Here is a 25,547-nt window from a genome sequence, read left to right as displayed (position 1 = left end):
ACGCTTCTCAGGGCTGACCTGTATTGTGGGTGGGCACCTGGGCTCAAGGGCGGGCCCACAATTCATCTGTGACACCCGGTCGGTGGCTAACAAGCTGTCAGAGGCGTAGAGGACGTTCTTTAACTCAGATCCAGACCACCTTATCGTGCACAGACTACCAGGATGCCTCGGAGGCTTCACAAAGCTAAACAAACCTGTTAAACTGTAAGTTTACTCTGAAACGTGTCCAAAAATAACTAATAGATACAACAGAATGAAACAAAAATTGGAAGAGTATCATGAAACCTATGCGCCCCCCCTTCTCTCTCTCTCTCTCTCTCTCTCTCTCTCTCCCTCGCTCTCCCCTTTCTCCCTCTCTCTCCGCCTCCTTCTCATTCCACAGAGTGGTAGCGCTGGCACAGCATCGTCCAGAAACCCCTGAGCTGCGGTATTTGCCTCTGTACATCTCTTTACACAGCTCGTCACCGGTAGGTATGAATCAACACAACATAGCTGCGTGGTTTTTAACCAGCACGTTGCAATTTTGACTATTTTTTTTTTGTTTCTTTGTTTTTAAAAGCGGCTAACGCGTAACCTGTTTTTTTTTTTTATCTTTCGCCTCTCTCCGAGCAGGTAAGCCAAAAAAGAAAAAAAATTAAAAAGAAAAGACAAGAAAATCATTGGATATACGAGAAAAGAGACCCGTGCTTATTTTGGCAATCTGCGTGAGAAGATTAATTGAGGGGGGAAAAAAAGAAAGCTCCTGCCCTCTTCACATCGGCCAGCTTTAGAAGTGAGAAGAGACGGGACCTCTGCGCTTGGAGGAATCGCTCCTGTGCCGGCAGCAGCGTGCGGAGTGCAGACACAGACTTAGCAGACGCACTGAAGGGGCAGAGGGAAGACAGGACGGTGGAGGATATTTTACGCACAACAGGGCCAAGCAACCCCAATTTAAAGAAGCCGGGAGTCTGCTACTCCGAGTAGAACTCGGTGTTCGGTCGGATTTGCACTTGACTGAGTCCATAGACACAATTAGACTCTATGTGGTCGGCCGGCATGGATTCCTTCATTATAGCGGCGCTGGCAGTGTGCTCTCTAACGGCACCAGCTTATGGGGACAAAGGGACGAGCAAAGCCCGGAGTTGTTCTGATATCAAGGTGTTTTACAAAGGAAAGGGGTTCCTTGTGGAAGATGTCCCTCAGTTTGAAATATCAGGTAAGCTTTTGTTCGTGTTGTGCGCACTACACCTCATCTTTACCCCTAAAACTGTAAATGACACGCAAAAACACGTTAATTATACCCGTAAGAGCCACACAGCTGCTTTAAACAGTATCATAATCTCTTTGCAAAATCCCTCTAAAAATGGTAGACTGATTGGGACAAAGTCACCACTAGGCTGTGTATATCCAAGTTGTGTATAAATGACATTGGTTCACAAACTCTTAATTTTGTGCTCACAGAGGATCTACAGGAAATTGTAACTCAACAGTGCCTTCATCAAAAAGTTTCTTTTTTTCTGGTGTAACTGAAAGCAGAGAAGACATCCATCTTTCATGTCACATGGTAAAGCACAAGGGCTCTGTATGTCTTAAGATGAAACACCGCTTTGAAAAGATAGTAAGACAGCCCAGGCAATCTGTCTATTTGATTCCTGATCAAAACTATGAGAAATCATCCCACACTCAGCATTTTGGAAACACAGATATATGATATGCGCCTCACTTTCAGTTTTCCTTCATTAGAAAAACAAAAAAAAGCGGCTAACTTCTGAAGACACTCCCTAATTCTGCCTCTTCTTTAAACTGTGTCATCCTCTTGTGGGGAATTGCCAGCCTATAAATTGCCAGTCACTTGACCATGTGCTGTAACCATGCAAATATGATGCTGCTCACTGTGTCATTCAGGGGCTGATGTAAGGCAGTCACAAGCCCCTTTGCAGTTTAGATGATTGCATGTTTGCCTCCCCTGGAATTCAGTGCAATGCTTTCAAGCATATAAACACACACACACACACACACACACACACACACACACACACACACACACACACACACACACACACACACACACACACTTTTCTGCTCTACAGTTACAGTATCACACATGCAAGGACAGGACATCTATGCTCATGGTCCAGTTTTTTATGTAGAATCAAATGGAACATCACTCACTTTCTAACTCTTTTTGAACTTTTTCCATTTCCGCAGACTCTGAATGCAGCGAGTGCCTTTCAAAAAAAAGTTAAAAAAAAAAGAAGTAGATGGCAACACATACAAAGCAATCTACTCAATTTACATTTGGATTTTGCAAAAACACACCTTTTCCTATCCCAGATTGACATACACTATATATTTTTTCCTCCACTGTCCAATTCCCCGTCCTGAGAGCCAGCAGCAGCAGCAGACAAACTCGCCTCCCCTGTGAAGATTGAGAGGTTGTTCAGCACAGACTGAACAGTTCTGAGACAAGAGTGTCACACATCTCACACCCTTGACCCTTGCACAAAACTGTGATCTGTTTTCCGGTTAAGTTCTAACACAACATAGTGTGGATGTAGGGAAAAAAAGGGGGTGATGTGGTTTAGAAAAGTCAGATATTCTTTTTGAACTCTCTTAGTTTTCTGCTTAATGTTGAGCTCTCTCTGAGAGGCAACAGGATGAGTGTGAATGGGGAGCACGATAACGCAAAGTAGATCCTTTCAAGTGATTACACTCTTAGGTAGGGTAGTTGAAATGATCAAATTTGACAGTGCTATAGTAAGCAGATGAAACTGTAAAAAAAAATCATCACTCCATTTATCTTTAGTTAGCAGTGAAGGGCCAAGTGGTAAGTGGACACTTCTCATTTACTTGACAGACACATTGAATAAATCAATTGACGGAATTAACACCAGCCCTGGTTCCTTAGAGATACCCCCTTCTTCTAAATGTCTGTAATCCATAATGCTTTAAAGAGGGAATCTGTCTTGTCATGACATTAACTGTATCACTTGTTTCAATCAATGACGTGGAGCTTACTTAAGTTTGGGGTCAATGCCTCCTCAGTGAGAGAGGAGAGGGAGACACAGAAACTGAGGATGAGAAAAAAGACAGATGAGACAATGGATAGGCTTTGCACATCAGCAATACTTTCCTTGTGTCTCTATATTTTTGTTCTCTAGCATAAAATACACTTCAGGGGCTCCATTGAGGCATTTTAAAAATCTTGTAAAAAACCCCAAAAAAGAAGGATTTAATTTATTCCTCCAAAATATGAGCCGCCTGAATGCTGCAGTTGATCTCTGACATTTGCAGAGTTTGTTTCCTGCTGTGACACCGGGGTTCGATCAGCGTAAAGTATTGGCTGGGCCTGACTCAAGGTCACATGCTGAGTGACTCAGTTTTGGGAGGAAGAGTTGCATTCCAACTGTGAAAATGATGTCCACTTTCAGTACTTTCAAATCCTTATTTCATGGCCTCTGCACAGTTTATGAAATAATTATTACTCAGGCACAGAAAGCAGCTCGTGCAGTTATGAGCCAAACACTAAATTTCTTTTTTAAGATGCATAAATCTTGAGCATGGAGTGTGGACATCTAAGTAAATCAAGGCTGAACAAGATAGACAAGTTCTGAACAAAGTTCATTTTTGTTAATTTGACTTTTTTAAGGCATTAAGTATACATGTGCAGTAAATCTGACCCCATATCACCGGCTCCATCTGATTATCCTCAGTCAGCAGTGAATAAAGATTCCTAGATATCACATGGATGTGCCTCCTTTAACATCTTGGATAGTCCCCTACTCTTAAGTAATTTGCCCTGCAGAAAAAGCAACGAGGAGGAGAGCTATTGAGTTAAGGGTGAGCTGTTTGTTATCACTGTGTTGACGTAATGCTTACCGGACCATGGGGGAACTATAATTTGAGCTCCTTAAACAAGTTCACAGGGGCTAAAGTGAGCTGATTGATGCTTTTAAATGAGCATGATGATGCCATTTCAGCTCTGTAGAGTGTAATCAGTTTTGGAAACAGCTTTTTTTTTTCATCCATGTTTACCAAAAATGGATGATTGATTTTTATGTCTCCTCGCTGCGCTGCCCCCTCCCTGTCCCACCCCATCATTACAGTCTTGATGACTTATCCTGTTGTCTTTCAGGGGATGACATTCTTCATCTCTCTGTGTTTCTCTCTCATCGGCTCTTAAAGAGAGAGGCGCCAGGCACTCTTTGAAAGCAGTTGGCAGCCACCGAGCGTTAGATCCTCAATGTCACATAAGCCTATACAAAGAGACAAGCTGTATGAGACATCTGCAGGAAGGCTGGTAACATTTTGGTATGCCATTGATTTTCCCATGCTGTATTTGTGTTGTTGGTTGCTGGTTGCTACACACTGACTGTGAGTTGCACAGTGCTCTGGAGTGTCATTATAACCAGTGTTTGGCTAATGATACAGTAGGACTGCTATTTACCAAGGCTGCTAGGAACTCTTCTTGACTAAAGACTGGCTTGTGGCTGGAAATATGGACTGGTCTGTATGGCAGCCCACCATAAGAAGTATGAGAATGTTTTGAACTCGACAGCTTCACTCAGAATTTAGGGGGAAAAAGTAGCACTGAAGTTAAAAGCTGGTCACTCCTCTCATCTCTTTGACTAAGGCTAATATTAAAATACTGGCTGCTAAAAGTGTTTGCTTCCCCTTACTCCTCTTTTCAGCCAGAGGTTAAATGTAGAAGAAGTCCATTGGCAGTAAAAAAAAATAAATAAATAAAAAAAGCTGGCAAGCCACAGAAAGGCTGCAAAATCAACTCCACAACAGCAAACAAATAGTAAATGGTGAAATTATGGGTGCTAGTATTGCTTACTATCTTGAGCAGCACTATTTTTTGTATGGCTATTGCAGAGGCCCATGTTCAAATCTGCTCTGGGGTTTTTATGATAGGACTTTCAATTGTCCTATCATAATAAAGGCTAAAAAGCCTCCCAAAGTAAATGGGTATTTTATTAAAATAATAGATTATATTTGGAAAGCTGCAGTAAGACGCTTGTGGTGGTGTATTATTTATGCACCCTCAGCAATGTACTCTCATGCCAGTAAGGATAATAAAAAAATAATTCGACAGTCTTACAGATTATTTGGACATCATTGTCCCACTGTGTTCTTATTAGCTTACTCTCAAGTGGATGCATTATGTTATTGTAACAGCAAATAGCTATACTATAATGAAAGTGCGTTTGCAGGAAATGAAGACAAGCTTGGTTAAGCACTTTGCACTATTGAAATATTAGTTTTATATTTTACATTTACTTTTTTTTTCTTTGTTAGTTTCCTTTGCTGTAAAGTTTATAATGAAACCACACTCGGTCAAAGCAGTCATAGGGACTCTGTTCTCAGTCTCTATACATATAACCATCAAAATAATTGCACTGTGATTAGATGTATGGTTAATATTTGTGGAAATAATGCTTTAAATGCAACATCTCAGCTTAAATACACATGTTGCATAAATGTTACTGCAGGTGGATGTATTCTTGTCACGTCCACATCCAAGCAGGATTGTCAAAACAAATAAAAGAAAATCGGTACTCAGACACTGATGGATTCTAAAAAAAGGCAATCAGATTACATTAGTCATTTGCAAAAGTGTCAATACCAGCAGTGCAGTCTTTAGCATTTCCAGTTTGCACACTTCACAAATGCACGCAGGCAGGCCTGTCTCTTCGCTACCAGCTGAAGTAGTTGATGTTCACAACACTGAACAACACTTTATGTGGGAATTCTAGATTAAAGTCAGTAAAGCTCGAGTTTTAACAACACTGAAGTATTGAATAGTTCCCATAAATGTTAACTGAGCTGGCACACGGCTTTAACTGTTAGCTCTTTAACTGTTAGCAGTTACCCCATAGCCACATTAGCCATCTGTTATCATTAAGGTAGTGGCTAGCAGCTAAGGCTAATAATAAAATGGCAATGTTAATGTTGGTGCTAGGCACCAAATGTCTGTTCTGTCTGTCTGTTGATGGCAATTTAACGCTATCACACTGGTCATTTTTTTCCCCTTGGTTCTGACAGTGGTATTAAATAGCTTGTATTGTTCTGGGTATCTGTATTGAGTTTGAAATTCTACTAATATGACAACCTAATATCTTAAGTTACATGTTTTTTAGGTGTATTTGGCTCATTTTTGCCTTAAGTATCCTTACGTAGTAGAAAAAGAAAAAGAAAAAAATATAGTTTTTTTCTTAAATTATCTCACTAGGTTGAATTTCATTACACTTTAACACTAACACATCCAACATTGCAAGTCTGCAATGCACAAGTTATGCTAGCATGTAAGCCAGATGGATAAATGATCACACGTGTAGTCCCTTTTCTATAAAGGACTCTTTGTAGATAAAGGGACTCAGCAAACTTAAACATAAATAGAAAATACTATGTGTGTTGAGATAAGTGTTAGCCCTATCTCTATCCCTTATCCCCACTGATGTGGTGTTCTTATTCTCCTTATGCTGGATAACTAATTGATCACACAGAATTACATATGAATGGAACTCATTAACTGACTCGAAGATAAGAGAGCTGAAGCTTATTTGAAGGTTGATGTCAGCATAAAGCCCCATGCTTCTGTTGGTCTTCCTCTTCAAACAGATTAAAGCAAAAGCAACAGTTGTTTCAGTATCACAGCGTGCAGGCTCATAACTCTGCTGCAGTTTAAAGTCTGTCAATTCCTGCATCTGGGCTCCTGTCTGTGCTTGTTTGTGTGTAGCACTAGAGTGTTTGTGAGCGTGCATTTCTCTGTGTGTGTGTGTGTGTGTGCTAGTGTACCATCTGAAAACACCAAAGTTGTTAAATGCTGAAGTCAGTAAGAAGCCTCTTGAAGCATTAAGCCATAATGGGCTGCAGGGAGCATGAAACAGACCACAGCATGTTTGAAGTTCACAGAGAGAGAGAGAGAGAGACAGAGAGAGAGAGAGAGATGGACTGCTGACTGACTTGGCCTGCCCTGGTTGGTCTGCTTGGTTTTTCTTGTCCTGCCCCGCCCTCTTAACCGACTGTAAGAAAACAAAATAAATAAATATAACACACAAAAAAAAAGATAAATTATGACAAGGAAAACAGTTAAAGGAAAACAACCTCTTTTAAAAAAGTCCTTATGTAATCACTGTTTATTCTCGAAAAGCCTGTTAGAAACACGCAAATGTGCCAGAGGAAAGCATCAACTACTTAATTTGAGTCATTTTTTTTGGCAGACTGACCAACCTGCCGTTATTTTTGCTTTCACTTCCTATGACTAATGTCAGAAAATTACAACTATTTCCCACACCTTGTAAAAGGTAAGAAATTGAGGTGCTCTGAGAGACTGGCGGCTGGCTTTTAGAATGTGATGTACTACCTTGACAAGCATCATCTGCTTCCTCTCTGACCTACGTGAGTTTCACTGACAGCCACCACTTCCTCTTCTCTCATCTTGGGCTCCCCTTGTCTTATGTTCACTGTCACTTATCAAATGCGAGAGAAGGGCTTCACATGTAGAGCCCTCTATATGAAAGCACACACAGAAACAGCAGACACACAGATGACAGCACAGATAACAGGGGGTGGCGGTGTCTTTGCATCAGGCATGTGTGTGTGTGTGTGTGTGGAATCAGGGGCTTGTGTGTTGCTTCCCTCAGAGGGCTGCAGTGTGTCGGTGTATGATTCCTCTTTTGTCTTCAGAGGAATTGGTTGTGTCAAAAGGAGAATTATTCCCTCATCACAGCAAGCTCCTTCAGTGTCTCTAGTTGTGTGTATGTTTCTATGTGTGTGGAAGCGAGTGGGGGATAGTGGAGCAGGGAAAGGGGAAGGTTGGGTGCAGATGTGTGTGCACATGTGTACCCGGTGTCTCCACGAGCCTAGAAGTGAATCTTTGTTTGTGGGTGTGCCATGAATGTGTGCACCGTGCACGGCTCCTAGAGTTTAAAAACTGCTTTCTTTTCATTTTCTGTCATTTTCATATGCAAAACTGTGTTTGTGCATCACTGCAGACATTTGTATTTAGCTTTTGCTTCAGTTACGTTAATGTGCATGTGTACCATTGCCATGCTGCTGCGACTCATGTCCCCTCCAGCGGCACTTTCTTTAGTTTAGGCGAGAATTTGAAGTGTCAAGGATCTTGCTACGGCTGTATGAGAGCGTTCTTTCTGTTACTCCAGCTGCTTCAAACACAAACCAATGGCTACTGCTGTTTCAATTGAGGTCGTGCAGTATGATTTTCTTTCTTTTTTTTTGCAGTGTGACACACCCTAGAAAACACACATATATTCCGTCTGCAGGTGTGAACCACAGGATATGCTGGGAGATCTTTGTACTTCAGCTAAGACGCTCTTCAGAGGGGAAATCCTATGCCTATACAGCATTATAGCAACAAATTTAGTAGATGCAAACGCATGTATGGAGTTGGAGTATTTATTTGACTGTTTGATTGTGATTACCAATTTATTTGTCTTGATGATACATTTATCTGTTTATTGGGTATTTGGAGCAGATTTCTTCAAAAATAGTGATTTCTAAAGAAAGAAAAATCTTCAGCTTGTATTTTATTTTATATTTTATTGATTAATTTGTTTTCCTGTTGCCTGAGTTCATAAATCTCACAGGCTGTGCATGAATCCCTTAAATAAATAATCAATGAAACCTATGAAAAAATGCCGATTAGAGATTACAGCTGCCCAAGATGATGATCAAATTATTGTTTTTTCCTACAGACCATCCCACTCCCCAAGATGTTAGTTTTAAAGCAGAGAAAGAATGCACATGTGACTATCAGCTAAGTGTTGAGCCATATGACTAGGAAATGCTTTGTATTCCACTGCTTGAAATGATTTGTGTGTGGCAGCTACATTTTCTCACTAATGCTTCTTGTGAAGCTTCGGCACACTCCTAAGCGCTTCCTTCACTTCAGATCCAGTTCTGTATACGCAGTATAATTAAAAGAATCCATGGAAACAGCTGTCTGGCTTATATCTACAAACATATAAAAAAAGCTGAAATGGGCGTTTAAGAGAGATTGTGCCAGTGAATAAAAAGAGAAAATAAGAAGTTGGTAAAAAAAAAAAAAAAAGAAGAAAGAAGTGAATACCTAAAATCTGTCCAATGACATCTGGCATGCACAGTAGAAACTGAATTAATATTGCACACACAGGTATAGCAGTATGCATATCCCACAACTGCACACCCCCTTTTTATTAGCGCACTGAGGAAAACATAGGCGACATCTTTGTGGAATGAAAATGGGCAGAAACATGACTGCAAGTTATTAAACCTTCAGCAAGTGCACATGTTTCTAAATCAGTGTGTGTGAGACGCAGGCTTCCCAGGTGTTTCTCGAGTCGTGAATATCCTCTTTGTCTTCGTTTTCTCATCCTCTCCCCCGAGGTGTAAACATCATTCTCTGTAATCCCTTCCACGGAGCGTGTTTCCGTACTTTGGATGCAGACGCGTTGCCGCATTCTCTTCTGCTCTATCAAATCTCCAGCTCTGACCTTTTAAAAAAAATTTTAATTGGTCATTTGGAGGATTTTTTTAGCTGCTATATGCAAGTGCCTGTACACAATAGCTATTACTGCTTTTTTTTTTTTTTTGGCATTCATAATTTCCTGAAGATTTTCTCTCAGCGAGATAAACTGTTTCACACTATTTTCTATTACTCTAATTATTTCCTCCCGCTGCATACTTCCTCTTTCCCAAAGTCTTTTCTGGCTTTGAGCTTTTATCGCTCTCATTCTTTCCATATCTGCTCCTGCAGAGGAAGTTGTGAATTCATTTATTTTTCATTGCAAATTTACTGCATGTTCGCAGATGCGCTGCAGAAACATAGCTGGTTTGCTTCTGTTGCTCGTTTGTGATTTTCATGGCTCCATATGGCTATATGGTTGGCTCTATAGAAAGTCAAGAGCTGCGTTTGAGTTGTCTGTCCTCAAGCTTTAGTAGAGAGATACATAAACAATATGAGAAGAAGTACAAAATGTATTTTCTTAAACATTTCATTTGAATCTTTTTATATCGAGGTGAAGATTTTACAATATTTTAGAGAGAAACCCAACAATTAAACCAGTTGTGAAAAAAAATACCTTTTTAACATCTCAAAGAGAACCTGGCCTGTGCTTCGACTGGTTGATGAGAGTCGAGTGGAGAGAGAAGAGACGTGTATTTAGAAGCAACAAACAGTAAAAGGTGGACAGTGGGTTGGCTCAGTAATAACAGATTATTAACATGCAGCTTAGCTGGCAAAGGCAGATGGACACATAAGAAAAATCACTAGATAGGAGTTAGGAAATTATGAGGGAGAGACAATAAGACTTATCACATGCAATAACGGCGTGTAAATACATAAAGAGCAGAAAAGTAGAGTGTCTCATTTTGAGGTCCTGATAGTCTAATCTATAGAAGTGTAGCATTTATCAAAAGGTCAGTGATATAGGAACTGTCACACATAGAAGGCATGCAGGGAAGATTTCAGCTCGGAAGGATGTATAGATTTTTCATGAGTTATTTCAAATTTTTGTCAATAATGTTGTTGTAGGAGGGACTGCCCCTACCATGGGTTCTGCGACACAGATAAAGGTTATTTTCGCCACTGTGCAGACACACACACACACACAAATGTAAAAAAAAGCAAAAGGAAACTGTGTGCTTGCCCTGCATACTGAACTTTAAACAACTCAAGGAAATTTGTCTTCTTAGCTCAGTGCACAGCACAGCGTCAGCTGTGAAGTCTCACTGTGTGTGCCATCCGGCCCCAGCACGCGGCTGCATAAAAGGGAGAAGTTGATTAGCAAAATCGCAGGAGGAGTGCCAATCACACCACAAGGTGCTGCTCCCCACACTACTGTGGCCCAGTGCTCTTCCTGCACCTTAACTAAAAGGCACACCTGCAGTGTAAAATACAGTCATGTGGTTTTACTTGCACATAATCAGATTTTTTTTAAAGCGTGTGTAAATTTTTATTTATTTCCTTTTATTTCTTAAGCAATAGATAAATATATGGTACAATATAGGTTCCTCCTTTTTTTAAAGTAAAAGTGGAAAGTGCCGAGGGCGTCTGTCTGCCCGGCAGAGACTGGGAGCTGGTACTACAGAAGGGGAGAGCCTGATAACTAAAAGGCTCTGCTTCACATTCTACTTTTGGAAACTCTAACAACCACAAGTAAGCCTGAATTCAGAGAGCAAAGTGCTCTGTTGGGATAATATGGTACTAAGAGGTCTTTTTATATGATGGAGCTTGGCCATTAAGGGCTTTGTATGTAAGGAGGAGAATTTTAAAACCTTTTCAGACTGTTACTGGGAGCCACTGAGCAGAACTTAATATGGGAGAAAAATGATCTCTTTTTCTAATTTCTGTCAGTACTCATGCAGTCGTGTTTTAGATCAGATGGAGGGCTTTTATAGGGCTATTGGAACATCCTGATAATAAGGAACCACAGTAGTCCAACTTGAAAGTAACAAATGCATAGGCTAGATTTTCAGCATGGCTCTGACAAAGTGTGCTCCTAATGAATAAAAATGCGATGATTTTTTAAAATGAATTAAAGATCTGGCTATGGCTGATTAATGACTTCTTTATAAAAAAAAAAAGTATTAATGCCATTTTGATTTTTCCTGTAAATCTATTTTCCCACATGCACCATCTTCCTTTGCTCTTAGTTTGAACGTGTTTACAGTGGAAACTTTCAGTTTAGCAGTTTTAACAGACTTTCAAACTCCATGATCCCACAGCATGTCTGCTTCTCCATCTGGTACATTTTTGGGACCTCAACTTTCTAATTGCAATAAACTGCAAAGATCACTGGCCTTTCATGGCATTAGTTCTTGCAGCAAACAGGATACCCAAATACGTTCTTCTAAATGTGCACTTCAGTCTTTTTAAGATCTCTGTCTTCCAGTTTCTGGTAAAGCAGTTTCTTCCATTTAAAAAAAAAAAAAAAAAAAAATTCCGAGTCCACTCCAACTCTCATCTTCTGTCAGATTTAGTGCTTTCTAAGCACATTCTTCTCTATTTAAATAGTGAGATCTGATTTCATGTGACATCATTTGTCAAGCATTATTTGTGACCAAGAAAGGCCTGAGTAGTTCATGGTGGTTTGCTTATTTGGCTTGACCAGCCCTTGCGATTTAATTTTGGAGGTAGAGTGACTGTCTGAAGATGGAGGAGCGGGAAATGACCGGAGGATTACTAAGACCTTGTGAGAAGAGGGTCGCATAAAAAAAGCTCATAATTACAGGGGGAAAATATGCAATTACTGTCAATTGTCATCCTGGTTGCTAGTATAAGATTAGTTTTTATTACCCAAAGCTTTACCTCTATGGCTCCCCCTCCCCACACACACACATATCACCACCACCACCACTTTTCTGACTCACTATTCACTTCTTCCTTAACATGTTCTTTTTTCCCTTTCCCGTCTGTCCACTCCCTTTACCAGCCAATTTTACTAACTCTCGTCAGTTTCTCAGTGTGTCTCCCTTTTCTTTGCCTGTTTATGAGCATCGTAACCTCCAAATAGACATGCCATATGAACCACTTAATTGCTAGTAGTGCTCCTGTATATCTGTCTTCCTAAAAATAAAAGAGTAGGGGAAAGCCAGTTTGGAACACGTGTAAGGAAATACTGACATGTTTTCATGCTATGTTATAGCTGCTTAGCTCTATACAACTTGGCAGCACATGACTGAACAAAATGCTGAAAAAGGGCTTCCTCGACTGTACCCTGTCAACACCCCCTTTTTACTCTTCTCTGCTTGTTTATTGAGGAGGGCAAGCAGTGAACAAATGAACTTGCCAATGCCAATGACTTATTTAGCTTTCCCCAGCTTCTCTTCAGCTGCAACACCAAACATTATAGTTGGAATCACTCATTAGTGTTTCATTTGTCTTATTTCTTGTCCTTATTTCCTTCATCTCTTCTTCCCACCCTGCAGAGTATTCTTGCATAAATATTTTACATCTTCCCAGTGAACTCTGTCAACCCTTAGTGCATGCCTGAATCACTTATTATAACATATAAAATGTAAATCCGAGTGTATTTCAATTTGTCCTATCAAAAACTACTCGTCTTGCATTACTTTGTTCTTTTTTTTATAAGCACTCATATTAGACAACACATTTTTCTAATTTGTGGCAACAGAAAGTTTAAAAATAGCTTTATTGACATTGCAGAAAGAAAATGCTTTACATATAAAATAACTGCACCATCAGTATAGTTCAAGCTAAATTGGACATATTTCTAAATGATGGATGATGGAGCATGAGTACAAAGATAAAAAGTCAAACAAGTAAAGTAAAAAAAACATGTTAAAGAATGTATTAAAGACAGTTGTATATGGTATGTTCTCTTACCTTACGGCAGCTTTCTGGACCACCTGAAGTTTGGAAAGGTTGTGTTGAAAGAAACAGGAACACAGCCAGTTTTTAAGCTGACTGGAATGTAATAAAGGCATGGCAGTAGGAGGCAAGGATAGACACAGTCTTTCATCTTACGCTGTTCTCCTCTGCAGCCTGTCTGAAACTCTCAGCTGACTGGAAATATGCAGAACGTGATACAGTGAGTTCGGTATCTTGCAGCAGTGTATTTCAGCTGAAATCCCTGACTCATCAGTGTCGTATTTGACACCTTAAGGGAAGCTCAACTGTCTTGCACCATTTGTATCCAGTGACTTTATTGGTGATTGTAACAGAAAGCTTTGTCAGAGATAGTCTAGCATCTCTGCTCTTCATTTTGTGCCTGAGTGTGCGTATTTAGTCCAGGATCTGGTTTAAACTAAAAGCCTTCTCTTTAAATCTTTCATGCTCCTGCTACCGTCCTACTGAGATAAAAAGAGAAGCTGAGAGATGATTCAAAGGGCTTATAAATCATTACTTTTTCACACACGTTCAGTTTCATTATGTCATTCTTTACGTGTCTTGTTACAAAGAAAAGTTGCATGCTGCATCATTTTTTCATCTTATATACGTGTGTATGTCTTTGTATTTGTCTGCTTTGTGTGTCCTCTAAAAAAAAATGTTATGAACAGCAACACCATGTAGCTGTGAAGCAGCAGTAGTGGCAGCGGTCTGTTATACAGTCTGTCCTTTGCGTGTCCCTATACCATGCACCCTACTTTCCCAGCAAACCCTAGCAGACTCAGTCCCAGCCCTGAGGCCCAGGGCATCACTCAGTCAAATTGAATCACAAATCCTTTTGGGCAGAAGAGGCTGTGGCTCAGGATGAATGGTTTTGGTTTGTCATGTGATGTCTGCTGATGAATGGCCAGGGCCTAGAGGACTGAAAGGGCTGAACCGAGGTAAGTGGGACTTGTGTAGGTCATTTCCCAGGCAGATTTTGGTCATCATATATTCTCCTTCTACAGACTGAATTCTTTTGTTCTTCAAAACTAACTTCTATATATCTATAATTACTAGTTATTATAGTAATATATATTTAATAACACAATTTTAGATTACTTTCAAGTTTAAAATGAACTCCTTGTAGAAAGTACATTAGGCTGGGGAAAAACGTAACAAAAGAAAAAGCAATGTTCCTGTTTTTTTTACTTTTCTTTGCAATAAGAGAAACACAAAGAGAAGTTTTGATGTTTCATATTGGGATGCTTTCTCAAGAGAGTTGTGCTTTTACTGGGATCAGCTCTATTACTGTAAGAAGACACTTTCTTCTTAAAGCTTCCATTCATTTTTAGGCTCCTAGTGTTTTCCGATATGACTTTAGAAATTAAACTTACCTTTTTTTCACCCCTCAGGCTCTCACTTCCTCTTGTCAGCTTTCCTCGCCTTCTTTTACTCTTTGCTCTCTTCACATCTCTCTTGGTTAACTTGCCATGATTAAGCACAGCTGTCACACTTATCCAGAAGTCACTTTTTTTTTAATTTTTATATAAACGTGGTCCATTATCTTTCTCATTCCCTGGCCCTGCTCACTTTGAATAATGTCTAAATAAATGAAAAAAAAGAAGAAAAAAAAAAGAATAAATAAATGAATAAATTAAAAAACAAAAACAGAAAAAACCCAGACTACAAAATAACTAAATAACTGTGGGTGGAGCACTGCCTAACTCCTCTGTATTACTCTCTGAGGTAGTGATGTGTAGCCTCGGGTTACTGAGGCGGCTCAGACTATGGGAAACTGGGGTGTGACACTGAGCTGATAGAAACTTAAATTATGTGCCAATGTCTGTGTTTCACCTCAGCTCTCTGGGTAGGCAGTGAACTCACACACACTACCTTGACGCATACAATTTGCCCTTTGCCTTCAGTTTTCCTTTCTGTAAATTCAGGAACCACACTGTATACTTTAATCACTCCATGGCTGATGAATAATAATACAAAACACTCTGCTGACATTAAATGAGTGGTTATCATACTGCTAATTAGCAGCTTTAGACTATAGCAGTATAAATGAGGGATACTTCAGGGTCACCTGATCCAGCCTTAACTATAATCTTTATCAAAAAATGGCAGTTTTAACTCTAATCTTAAAAGCAGAGACGGTTTCTGTCTCCTGAATCCAAACTGGGAGCTGGTTCCAAAGGACAGGAGACTGAGAGCTGAAGGCTCTGCCTCCAATTCTACTTTAAGACACTCTAGGAGCCAAATGTAAGCCTGGAGTCTGAGAGCAACGTGCTCTTTTAGATTAATATGCTACTGGGAGGTCTTTAAGATATGACAGAGTATGATTATAAAGACTATATGTGAAGAGAAGGAATTCTGAATTTACAGTAATAGGAAGCCAATTAAGAGAAGCTAATATTGGAGACATAAGGAGAAATATGATCTCTCGTTTTAGTCCCTGTCAGTACTTGCTACACTGTTTTTTGATTAACTAAAGGCTTTTTAGGAAACAGTCTGATAAAAATGAATTACAGTAGTCTATCCTAGAAGCAGGGAATGCATGAACTAATTTTTCACCATCACTCTGAGACAAAATGCTATTCATCAACAAATCAACAAACAAATCACTTTTATTGTCACATCACATGCGCAGGTACACTGGTACAGTACATGTGAGTGAAATTCTTGTGTGCGAGCTTCACAAGCAACAGAGTTGTGCAAAATACAATAATGTAAAACAAGCAAAATATAAAAATGGCTAATCTAAAAAGTAATAAATATATGTACAATATGTAAAGGTATATACATTACTGAATGTATTCATTCCTACTTATTTGTGTAAAATGCATGTTGAAGGAAATATCCTGATCAATGATGACTCCAAAAGTCCTCAAAGTGCTACTGTAGGCCAAGGTAATCTGGTTAGACACCATGTTTTTAACATTTTCAGGGCCAAATGCAGTAACCTTGCCTTTGTCTGAATTTAGAAGTAAGAAGTCATCCAGGTTTTTCAGACATGCCTGTAGTTTAATGAATTTGTTATCTGGCTTCATAGATAAATGTAACTGGGTATCATTTATATAGAAATAAAAATGTATGCAGTGTTTTATAATAATATTACTTCAGGGAAATGCACATAATGTAAAAAGTATTGGTCCCAGCACAGAACCCTGTGGAACTCCGTTTCATGTGTGATGATAATTTCCCATTTACATGCACAAAGTCTCTCATTGCATGTGCTCTTTGACATTACATAGACTTTGTACTAGTGAGTAGTGTGACAGTTAAAAGACCACATAATATGTGCTCTTACATAAAACTCAACAGGGTATTATCTGGAAAACAACTAAGATGAAGAACAAAAATTTGTGTATATTACAGAATAATACCCACAATAACTTTTTAGAAAGTAAAATCATCAGCCTTTTTCTCTTAAAGTTTGCATCTCTTCAATTCATGTAATTTGGAATTTGTGTTTGTATAGAACATTAATCTACATTCAAACTAAACTGATTGTGTTTAAAAATGCTATATTTCATATTAACCTAAATGACTAAATGATATTTTTGTGCATACTCTGTTGAAAGTTGTCCTTCAGTGATGATAAACCTGTTGCTGCTTCTCTATGATCATCAAATCAATATTTTAATCAGTCTAAGCTGTGGCACCTGTAATTCTTAATAGCCTTTCCTATCATGTCATTAACAGGAAAAACATTTGGATAATTATAACACCATTCAGTCATCACCAATCACAAGTCATTCCAGTATTAGGTTTTATAACTTGGTGTCTAAATTTGGGAGGTTTTTAGTGAGAACGGATCCTTGTCAAGATTTCCTGCTCAAATTTGCTGATGTAGCAAATGATGGATGGAAGAAAGCTTCTGCTCTTCTCTGACTGTTTACTCACAGATTAGATTCCAATCTCTTTCAATTAAGCTCCTTGGGAAACACACTCCTGGTCTCTCAGCATCCCCGTGAATTCTTGCCATCTGAACCCATCTGCCACCCAGTGAAACACATTCACAGCAGCAGGCTCAGATGGCTAACTGCCCCCTTAACTGCTGCAAAGTCTATCCAAAGAGAAATTATCATTTCACTCTGCAGCACAGTTAATGAAACGCTTTAGGTCGGGAAAGAGGAAGTGGATGGAAGCGATTTGAGCTTGTGCATGTGTCTCTGTTTGTCCTTGTAGAGATCCTTTCAAGGTGTGGCTGTCTTTTTTTGTCTGCAAGATAGGGCTTCATGCTTGTTTAGCAAACACAGCCTTTTGTGATTTTGGATTTCCAGTGAACCTTTATGTATTTCTGTGGTGTGTTTGTACTCTTGAACTGCATGTGTCTGTGTGGAACATTGTGGAGCAGATATGTGCTTTTATGAGCAGGTCTGTCCTTGTAGTTAAAGCCTTGTGTAGCCCTTGTAAAGGCATTTGTTGAGCAGTGCAGCAGTATTAGGCGATATAGACATCTGCCCTGGCAGTCAAGTGGTGACTACCCCTGTAGACAGCCACCTTAATAACGTTCTGTCAAGTTCGTGTTCCTTTTTCTGAAGTAAAAAGACCTTCTCTTTGGCTTTGACTTTCTCTTTTCTTTCCCTCTTTTTCAACCAGTCCATGTCCTTTTTTTTTTTTCCTTACCCAAGATTCTCAGTAGGGACCGCTGTCTGTGAGTTCTAACTTCCCTCCTCTTCTGTCTTCCCTCTTTCTAGCCCAGGGCCAGCTTTGATGTTCACTGTCTTTACTCTCTGAAGCGATGCTGCTTTGCTGCAATGGAAACACCCGCTCTCTCTCCCCTCTCTTCTGCTTTTCCTTTTTTGCACTATAGGTGAAAAGAAACCAGCCTTCCATTGTGACAACACTCTCCAGCCAGCTGTTAGATAACTGCTAACTAGGAATAAAGCTGCAGTTCCCCTATTGCCACCAGTTACTTCGCCCTCCTAGTAGAAGATTTTGTATAACTGCTAATTAAACGTTAGCGACACACAGATTCAGGACTTTTTTTTAACAACTATTGCAGTGGTTTTTTATTTTTGGGTAATGAGCTCTTACAGTTGTACTGTACAAATGATATATTGTTATGAAAATCAGGACATCTACATCAAAGGCTTACACGGACGCACATAACACCTGCTGTATAAATGCACAAAAGTGCACATGCATCAGATCAAAGTGGAGTCCTATGTTTTATGTATGGCTGCAAATTTCGGTAAGGATTTTTTTTTTCAGTTGCTGGATTATGTGTGTACCTTTCTCTCTTCTAATTTAAGGGGAAAAAATCCCCATAAAGATCAAATGGGGCATGAACTTACATGCCTACTTTGGCGTAGCTCAGCGGTAGCTGACAGATCTGAAGTTAATTAAAACAGTTTTTTGTCCATTGACTGATGCCAGTTCAGTGGGATCTGGGTTGTTAGATGGGCGTGGGCGGAGGGCACAAGCTGGGCCACACAACGACGGGCTTTGTTAGAAGTTGTGATGCAGGAAAAGGCTACAGATGTCAGGCAAGATCTGACTTCACTCAACACATTTATGTCCTGTGGACTTAAGAGCATTCACCTTCTCACAGCTGGATGGGAGGAACAGGTGGTGGCACTCTAATCCGAAAGAGGAATTACATTCCCTGTTAATAATATGGTGGGGGATAATTTGGAGTAAAGTATAGCTTATTATATTACCTCCTTAAAAAGTCCTTCTTTCTCAGCCTACTCTGAAATGTTAATCAGTTTATCAATATAAAATGAATTACATTTTCCAACAGCAGCATTTAAGGTTTTAGTCTTGCTTGATGTATATAAAGCATTTTCGTGCATTTAATAAGTTAGTTTTTTCGATGTGTGTGTGTGATTTCATGAAGTTGCAATAAGCTGCAGGGCCATCCTGATAAGAATGTCAATATATGCGGTTCATAATGTTGAACAATTCCATTAGATTAAAAAATGAAAGTAAAATGTAGTTTTAGTCATATTATTTAACAAAACTGTATAATATTTTGCCGATAGAAACCAATTATTATGCTTATAGAACAATATTGAAAGAGAAAATGGGTCCCAGAGTATTAATAGCTATACGCGCACAGAAGTTTAACAGTGATGCTGCCAAATACATGCTAACCCATGTCTGCTTTTCACTGGTGTCAAGACTTCTGATGCACCATGGCAGAAAATCATGAGCTATATAACAGAGAAGGATTTTAATTTCTTTTCTTTCCTCATTCTCTCCTTTCTTCCTGCCAACATTTCCCTTTCTGTAATTTTTTTTTTCTATCTCAGCCTTTTCTCCTCCTCCCTCTCTGGTTGGATGGCTAAACCATCCACCCTTTCAGCAAAAGCCTGTGGCCTGTCTGTCTCCCTGTGGCCTTCTTCCCAAATCTCTCTCCCGCCCTCCTCCTCTGCCTTCATCTCACTCCGGGAGGATAACCATCTACCCTTTCAGCACAATCCAGCTCCTTTTTAATGACTGTTTCCAGTGAAGGAGGACAGTGGACAAGCTTTGTCCCACTCACTGCTATGCATTGGAGCAGCTGAAGGAAAATGAAAAGTCTATGACATTTTGAAAGAAAGCAACAATTTGATCTGTTGGTAAAATGTAATAAGATTCCTCTCTGCTTCTCCCTTAAAACATATATGTTAGCTAATATGTGTGCTACTTGCAAATTTCCCATGAAGACCTACAGTACTACAAGTGTTTTGGACAGCACAGACTTCAACCTCTTCTTCTTACATTTCTTCTGCTATATTGTTGTTGTTTTTTTTCCAGGAATTTATTTCCTAGTTTCTGCTAAAACCATACATGCCCATGTATTACACGGCACCAACTGATTATTTGAATTGCTTACCCAACATAAGGTTGTTTGAAGGCAGAAGCCTCTCCCACCCTGGATGGGTCATCAGTCTATCACACAGCTAATGCTAAGAAACAAGAAACAGGCATCTGTGTAATGATAGTAGCAAAATCGTCACTTAACCGAGTAGTACAATTTTTAAGAAAGACCAAAAAAAAAATTAAAAAAAAATCCAGCACTTTAAAAGCAATCTTTGGGAAAATCTGATGTCTTTAAAACTGACAAAGGAGCAACTTTACCATACCCTAAAGCACAAGCAAGACAGACCTTTAGGTATAGTTGGAAAGAAAACCAAGAAATCAAGGTAAACAACAAAAGCACATCTGAAAATATGACGTCAACAGGCATAGGGGCTCATGGAGGAACACAATAAAAGAGTGTATGACAGAGCAAGGGAGTCAAAAAAGAACCGAATGACAGAGGCAGGCAGACAGAGGAATGCAACAAGCACAGAACTGCTGCACTCCCAAGTTCACAAGTGCAGCTTTGACAAGCATTTAGGTTTTCTTGTTTCATAGATGAAACCATGAAAAGCTCTCTTTCAGGCCTGGACTGAAATGGGGATTAGACAGGGGAGTGACAGATAGAAACATTCCTTTACACATCTTCTACATTTACCTGTCAGAGCAGTACAATGAAGCTGCTCCCATATGGGCAATATGCCAGAATTTTATAATTCTAGAGGCCTAATAGGCACCATGTGGAAATCTTAACACCATACATGCTCTGTGGCTTTGTTAAGGTGCCTTAAATTCTTCTTTCAACACACTTCTGTGATGTTCATATATCTCCGGTTCTACTTTCTCAACCATACCTTGCTTTTGGTGTCATATGCATATGTTTCCCATTTAAAAATATATACATATATATTCCAGACTTAGTTTTTAGCATCAGAGTTGCAGGTTAGTTTTAAATTCTCATGGATGTAATTTCCATTACAGCTATAGATAACAGTAATTTTCTGCAGTTCTCACTCATCACGAATGCTTGGATTTTTTTTAAATTTATTTATTTTTTTAGCAGAACATAAATTCTCTAACTACACATAATCTGCCCACTGCCCCAGTAAGCAGTTAGGGAACTAATGATTTTTTCACATCATTAAGCTCGTGCCAACACTTAGAGGGTCATTGTGTTACCAGTCAGCCTTGCCCTGTCTTGCTAACAAGTGCTACCCCCATGACAAAGTCAATAGTATTTGGAGCGTTTGGCCATTAGCAGAGGAATGTTGCTCCTTTATTTCTTAGTTTGGGAGAGATCAAGTGTCCAGGCCTGAATCAGTTCTTCAGATTTAATTTATTATCAAGGTCTGGACACTGGTAAAACCTTGTCTTTATGTGCAAACGCTGCAGCTAGTGGTCAACATTTAACATATTTTTATTGAATTTACTGAAATCGCTTAGAGCAATGTTTAATTTAAAGCAATAGAACAAAATCTATTGCACTGTACTTGGTTACCCCATTTCAAGTACGTTGCTAAAATCTAAATGTAGTATTTGACTCACCGCTGACCACTCTTTCACAAGAAGGTTTAAATTTTAATCTAATTAAGTCTATGTTTGGGTTCTATAAAACAAGCTACTAGTAAACTAGACGGATCTTCAACATCTTTGTGTGCCACTAACATCCTGTAGATCCGATGAGTCAGTTTCCTAAAATCCCCTGTTTTTCCCAACAGGCACAAGCACAGCTGGAATGATTCTTCAGTCATTATGTGTAAATTATCAAGGCCCACGCTGCTTTGCAAAATGCAGGAGATGTGTGACATCACTGATGGTGGCCTACATAGAACAATGACTTGGTGGCCTGGTTCCTGATTGTGGAAAATGGAGTGACATGGTGGTTTGACAGATCAGCCTATTTGGAGGCGAGGAGGAAAGTAGAAACCACATGCTTAATAGCCCTGACATTCCCTAAACATCTTCATCTTTGCCTTGGCATTTGGTTGCTTTCCAGTGGTTTGTGTGCTGAATGTGAATCTTTCCCATCAGGCTTTGTTTGTGGTCTGCTTCCTGGCTCCTTTATTTGAAATTCTCTTATCGCTTCTTTCCTGCCATGTGACTTACATGTTTCTGTTTGTTTGCTTTTCAGTCGCTCTGTCTGGTCGTCAGTTAGCCGTGTCTATCCGTCTGTTGTCAAGACAATTTACTGACTCACAGTGACTAAGAGAGGCCTGAAGTGCTAGCCTGTCCTGACCTGACTTCAAAATAGACAGCTTGGCACGCACACCGTGCACAGACAACATCGCCAAAACAGGGCTTTCCTTGTACAGCTTTGGTTCACATGTCAAACCCTCTTTCAGATCGGGCTTTTAATATGAGTCACTGGTTAATAGATGTATGGGAACTTTATTGAAGCCCAGAGCCATCTTTATAATGTTTCTGAATGTCAGTTAACAGGAGCACATCAGAATTTAAATCTCTTCTCCTATGAAAATGTCCACATGCTGTGAGTGTATGTGGAAGTGGCCTCACCACACAACCAATAGCTTGCGCTCTTTAAACTAGTTAATGTGACATTTTTACCAAACGACAGATGATGATACCCTGATATCTTGATTTATATTGAATGTAGACAAATAACACAAAAAGATATAGACAGAGATATAACTCCAAGCTAACGACTCTTAGACAATATATGAAACAAGCCAGTGTTTGAGTATCCAGGCAAGTATGGATCTGCTCTTTGGAAGCCCAGATTTGTTGGCCAGATTCCCAGCCAAAGGCAAAGGAAGGAAAGGGAAGAGTGTGTGAGGGAGGCATGGGGCAAGGAGAGAGGGAGAGAGAGATATGTGAGAACCAAAGGGAGGAACTGAGAGGCTTGTTTGTGCTTTGATCTGATGACTGAGGCAGAGAATGTCAGTCATATTCTTTCCAAGCAGAGATCTATAATCAGATCACGGAATATTTAATGTCTCATTGATGAGTCATTACTGGGGATTAAAGAAGACCTGATTGAGGCTTTGACAACGTTTTTTTTATTAGGATTTAGAAAATGGTTCGGTGGGAGTCTCAGGGGTGTGTGCTTATAGGGATTAAGCTAATAACTGATGATTTTTGTGGAGGTCTTTGTATCATAGTAGCGTAAAGAAATGACCTGCATTAAATAAAAAAATAACAATTTAAGAGTTTCATCATATGTTACATTCAGCAATCTGTGTTAGCTTTTCTTCTAGTGTCATTGCTGCAGTTTTTCACAGGATCGAAAGGTAGAGTTGATTATGCATGGATGGATAAGGAAGGAAAACTTTATTGAGCCCAAAGGGAAAATAGTTCTCTTGCTTTAATCCATCCTAAGCGTGTTCAGTATAAGCTGTAGAGGAGGAGACTGTACAACAAAGGTTGTACATTAGCTGACGGCAATGTCACTGCAATCTACTAATTGTAGGGTTGGTAGTTTGATGCCTGGCTGCTCCTTGGGCAAGATGCTGACTCTTGATGTGTTTGCCACAGTGTGAACCTTAGACAACACTTAGCTGTTGAAAAAAGTGCTTGTGTGAATGTGACTGGAGTGCACAACTAGAGTAATTCTTCTGCCAAAGATGTTGATGTGTAAATAGACTCAAAACAAAAGTTATATCAGGGTTTTTGGTTTTCTGTTTGTTTCCCAAACCTTTTGCTGGGGGGATTTTTTCATTATTATTATTAAAATCACTAATCACTATTAAAACTTCATAATAAATGATAAAAAATAATAAAAACATTTTAACATTTTTAAACTTTTCAAGCTGTCACTTTCACACTCCGAAACTTAGTGTCTGACAAATACACATTGTTTCACCTTTCAAAAATGACTAGCCGAATAGTACTATAGTGTAAGAATGAAAGCTTGTGAATACTAAAGCTGCTTTTCGGGATTTACCAGATGTCTGTAAAATTTCTAGCCTTTCAAAACAAAAGTTCCAATTAAAATGAACAATACACACCTGTTTCTCTCTCTTTATCTAGTAGTTGTATTGTGGACAACTTATGCTTTGCTCCAAATACTGCCTCCAAAAAGCTATTTGTAGCTTCTAATGCCTCTTCATATGACATTTCAACCAGCAGCAGGTGCACTGGCTCATTTAAAATGTACTTCTAAGCTTAAAGTCACTATCTAATCATCAGCTCTTTTTTCACTTTTTTCTATTTTCAAGCACTCTTATTATTTTTAGTGAATCTCTGGTTCCTAATCATCCCTGCTTTCTGTTTTACTTTTGTGCACTCACCATTCTTTATTTGCATACATTTTCTTAGCCGCATCATTTACCACCATTCATGTATCTGACTCAGTCCTGGCTGGATATGTTCTAGCTCGTGTTGCTTTGACAGGGCCCAACAACAAAAAGTCAGCCTCTATCTGTCAGCTTCTCTGCCTCTAAGCAGCAAAGGCCAGAGGGGAACTGGCTGCTTTGTTTGTTCTTTCACCATCAAGAGACAGTCCTGCCACAAACAGAAGGCTGCAAGTGTATAGTAGTCAAGCCATGAGCACTCTCTGGCACACATGCACAAATACCTGTGCTCAAGTATGTTCGTGCTCCCCTCTTTTTTGCCCATTTGTTTTGAAGGTCTTTGGACCTTCAAAACAAATGGGCCTCCTTTTCCCTGTTTTTCAGTTATTTTACCTGTTTCGTGCATTTCTAAGCTAAATATAAAACTGATTGTATATGAACAGCATATCCACACAGGTTTTAGTCCTTTTCTCATATGTGAAAAATGTGAATAAAGCACACTCCTTTAGAGCTTGTGAACAAGATGCTATACAAAACGGACATCTTTTTACCTTAAAACGACATATGATAAGCAAACTATAAAACAGCGTATTTACACATTCAAAGGTAATAGCTCTAAAAAATGTAGGTAAAGGAAAAAACTTCTGTTCACAAAAGCGTACAAATGAAAATAGCTAATTAAAAGAAATATATACCATTTGGCATAAGTGTTATTTTGCATATGCAATAGTGCAATAATGCAGTGCAGTAGATACTAATTTTTGATGCTTGAGTGGTGATTTGTGTTTTATGTTTGTGTAAAAGCTGGAAGAGAAAAACAAGTCTAGAAAACAGCACAAACTTTAGTTCTTGTAAAAATCTGTTTCTGTCTGTTTGTCCTGGATCTTATCACATGATCCTTCTTTCCAGACAAACAGATCATAGACTGGGTGTGTTAAGTCTCTGATGACGCTACTAGATTCAGATTTAAGTTTGGCAAGTATGCCCTGGTGATATGATGGGCAAGCTTTACTACGTGGTGCACGTCCTTGCATTCCATGCAGTCTTGGCTCTAGGTGACAACAGTGTTTATGGTGCTTCAGTAGAAGTTGATAAAAACCCACTGAGGTAGATTGATCAAGCTCAACTTCCTGAGAAAGTTTGTTGATTTTATTGGATGTTTCAGTGCTTTGTCATCAAGTCTC

The 25,547-nt window shown here is 39.3% G+C and overlaps 1 protein-coding gene across 2 annotated transcripts in view; it reads left to right on the top strand.

Moving 5' to 3' along the window:
• The first annotated feature begins 382 nt into the window (after positions 1-382).
• gpc1b (glypican 1b) overlaps positions 383-25,547 on the top strand; it is a 59,454-nt gene continuing 34,289 nt past the window's right edge. Inside the window, exons 1-2 of one of the 2 annotated variants that reach the window (XM_063461695.1) lie at positions 383-467; positions 613-1,195. In XM_063461695.1, coding sequence (XP_063317765.1) covers positions 1,021-1,195 — 175 coding nt within the window. In that variant the 5' untranslated portion in view covers positions 383-467; positions 613-1,020. Of the gene's footprint in view, positions 472-612; positions 1,196-25,547 lie in introns of both variants that reach the window. The other variant, XM_063461696.1, reaches the window with a different exon arrangement.

This window comes from Pelmatolapia mariae, linkage group LG18, assembly GCF_036321145.2.
Source record: "Pelmatolapia mariae isolate MD_Pm_ZW linkage group LG18, Pm_UMD_F_2, whole genome shotgun sequence".
Classification (NCBI taxonomy): Eukaryota; Metazoa; Chordata; class Actinopteri; order Cichliformes; family Cichlidae; genus Pelmatolapia; species Pelmatolapia mariae.
This window is presented reverse-complemented; position numbering and strand designations above follow the sequence as displayed.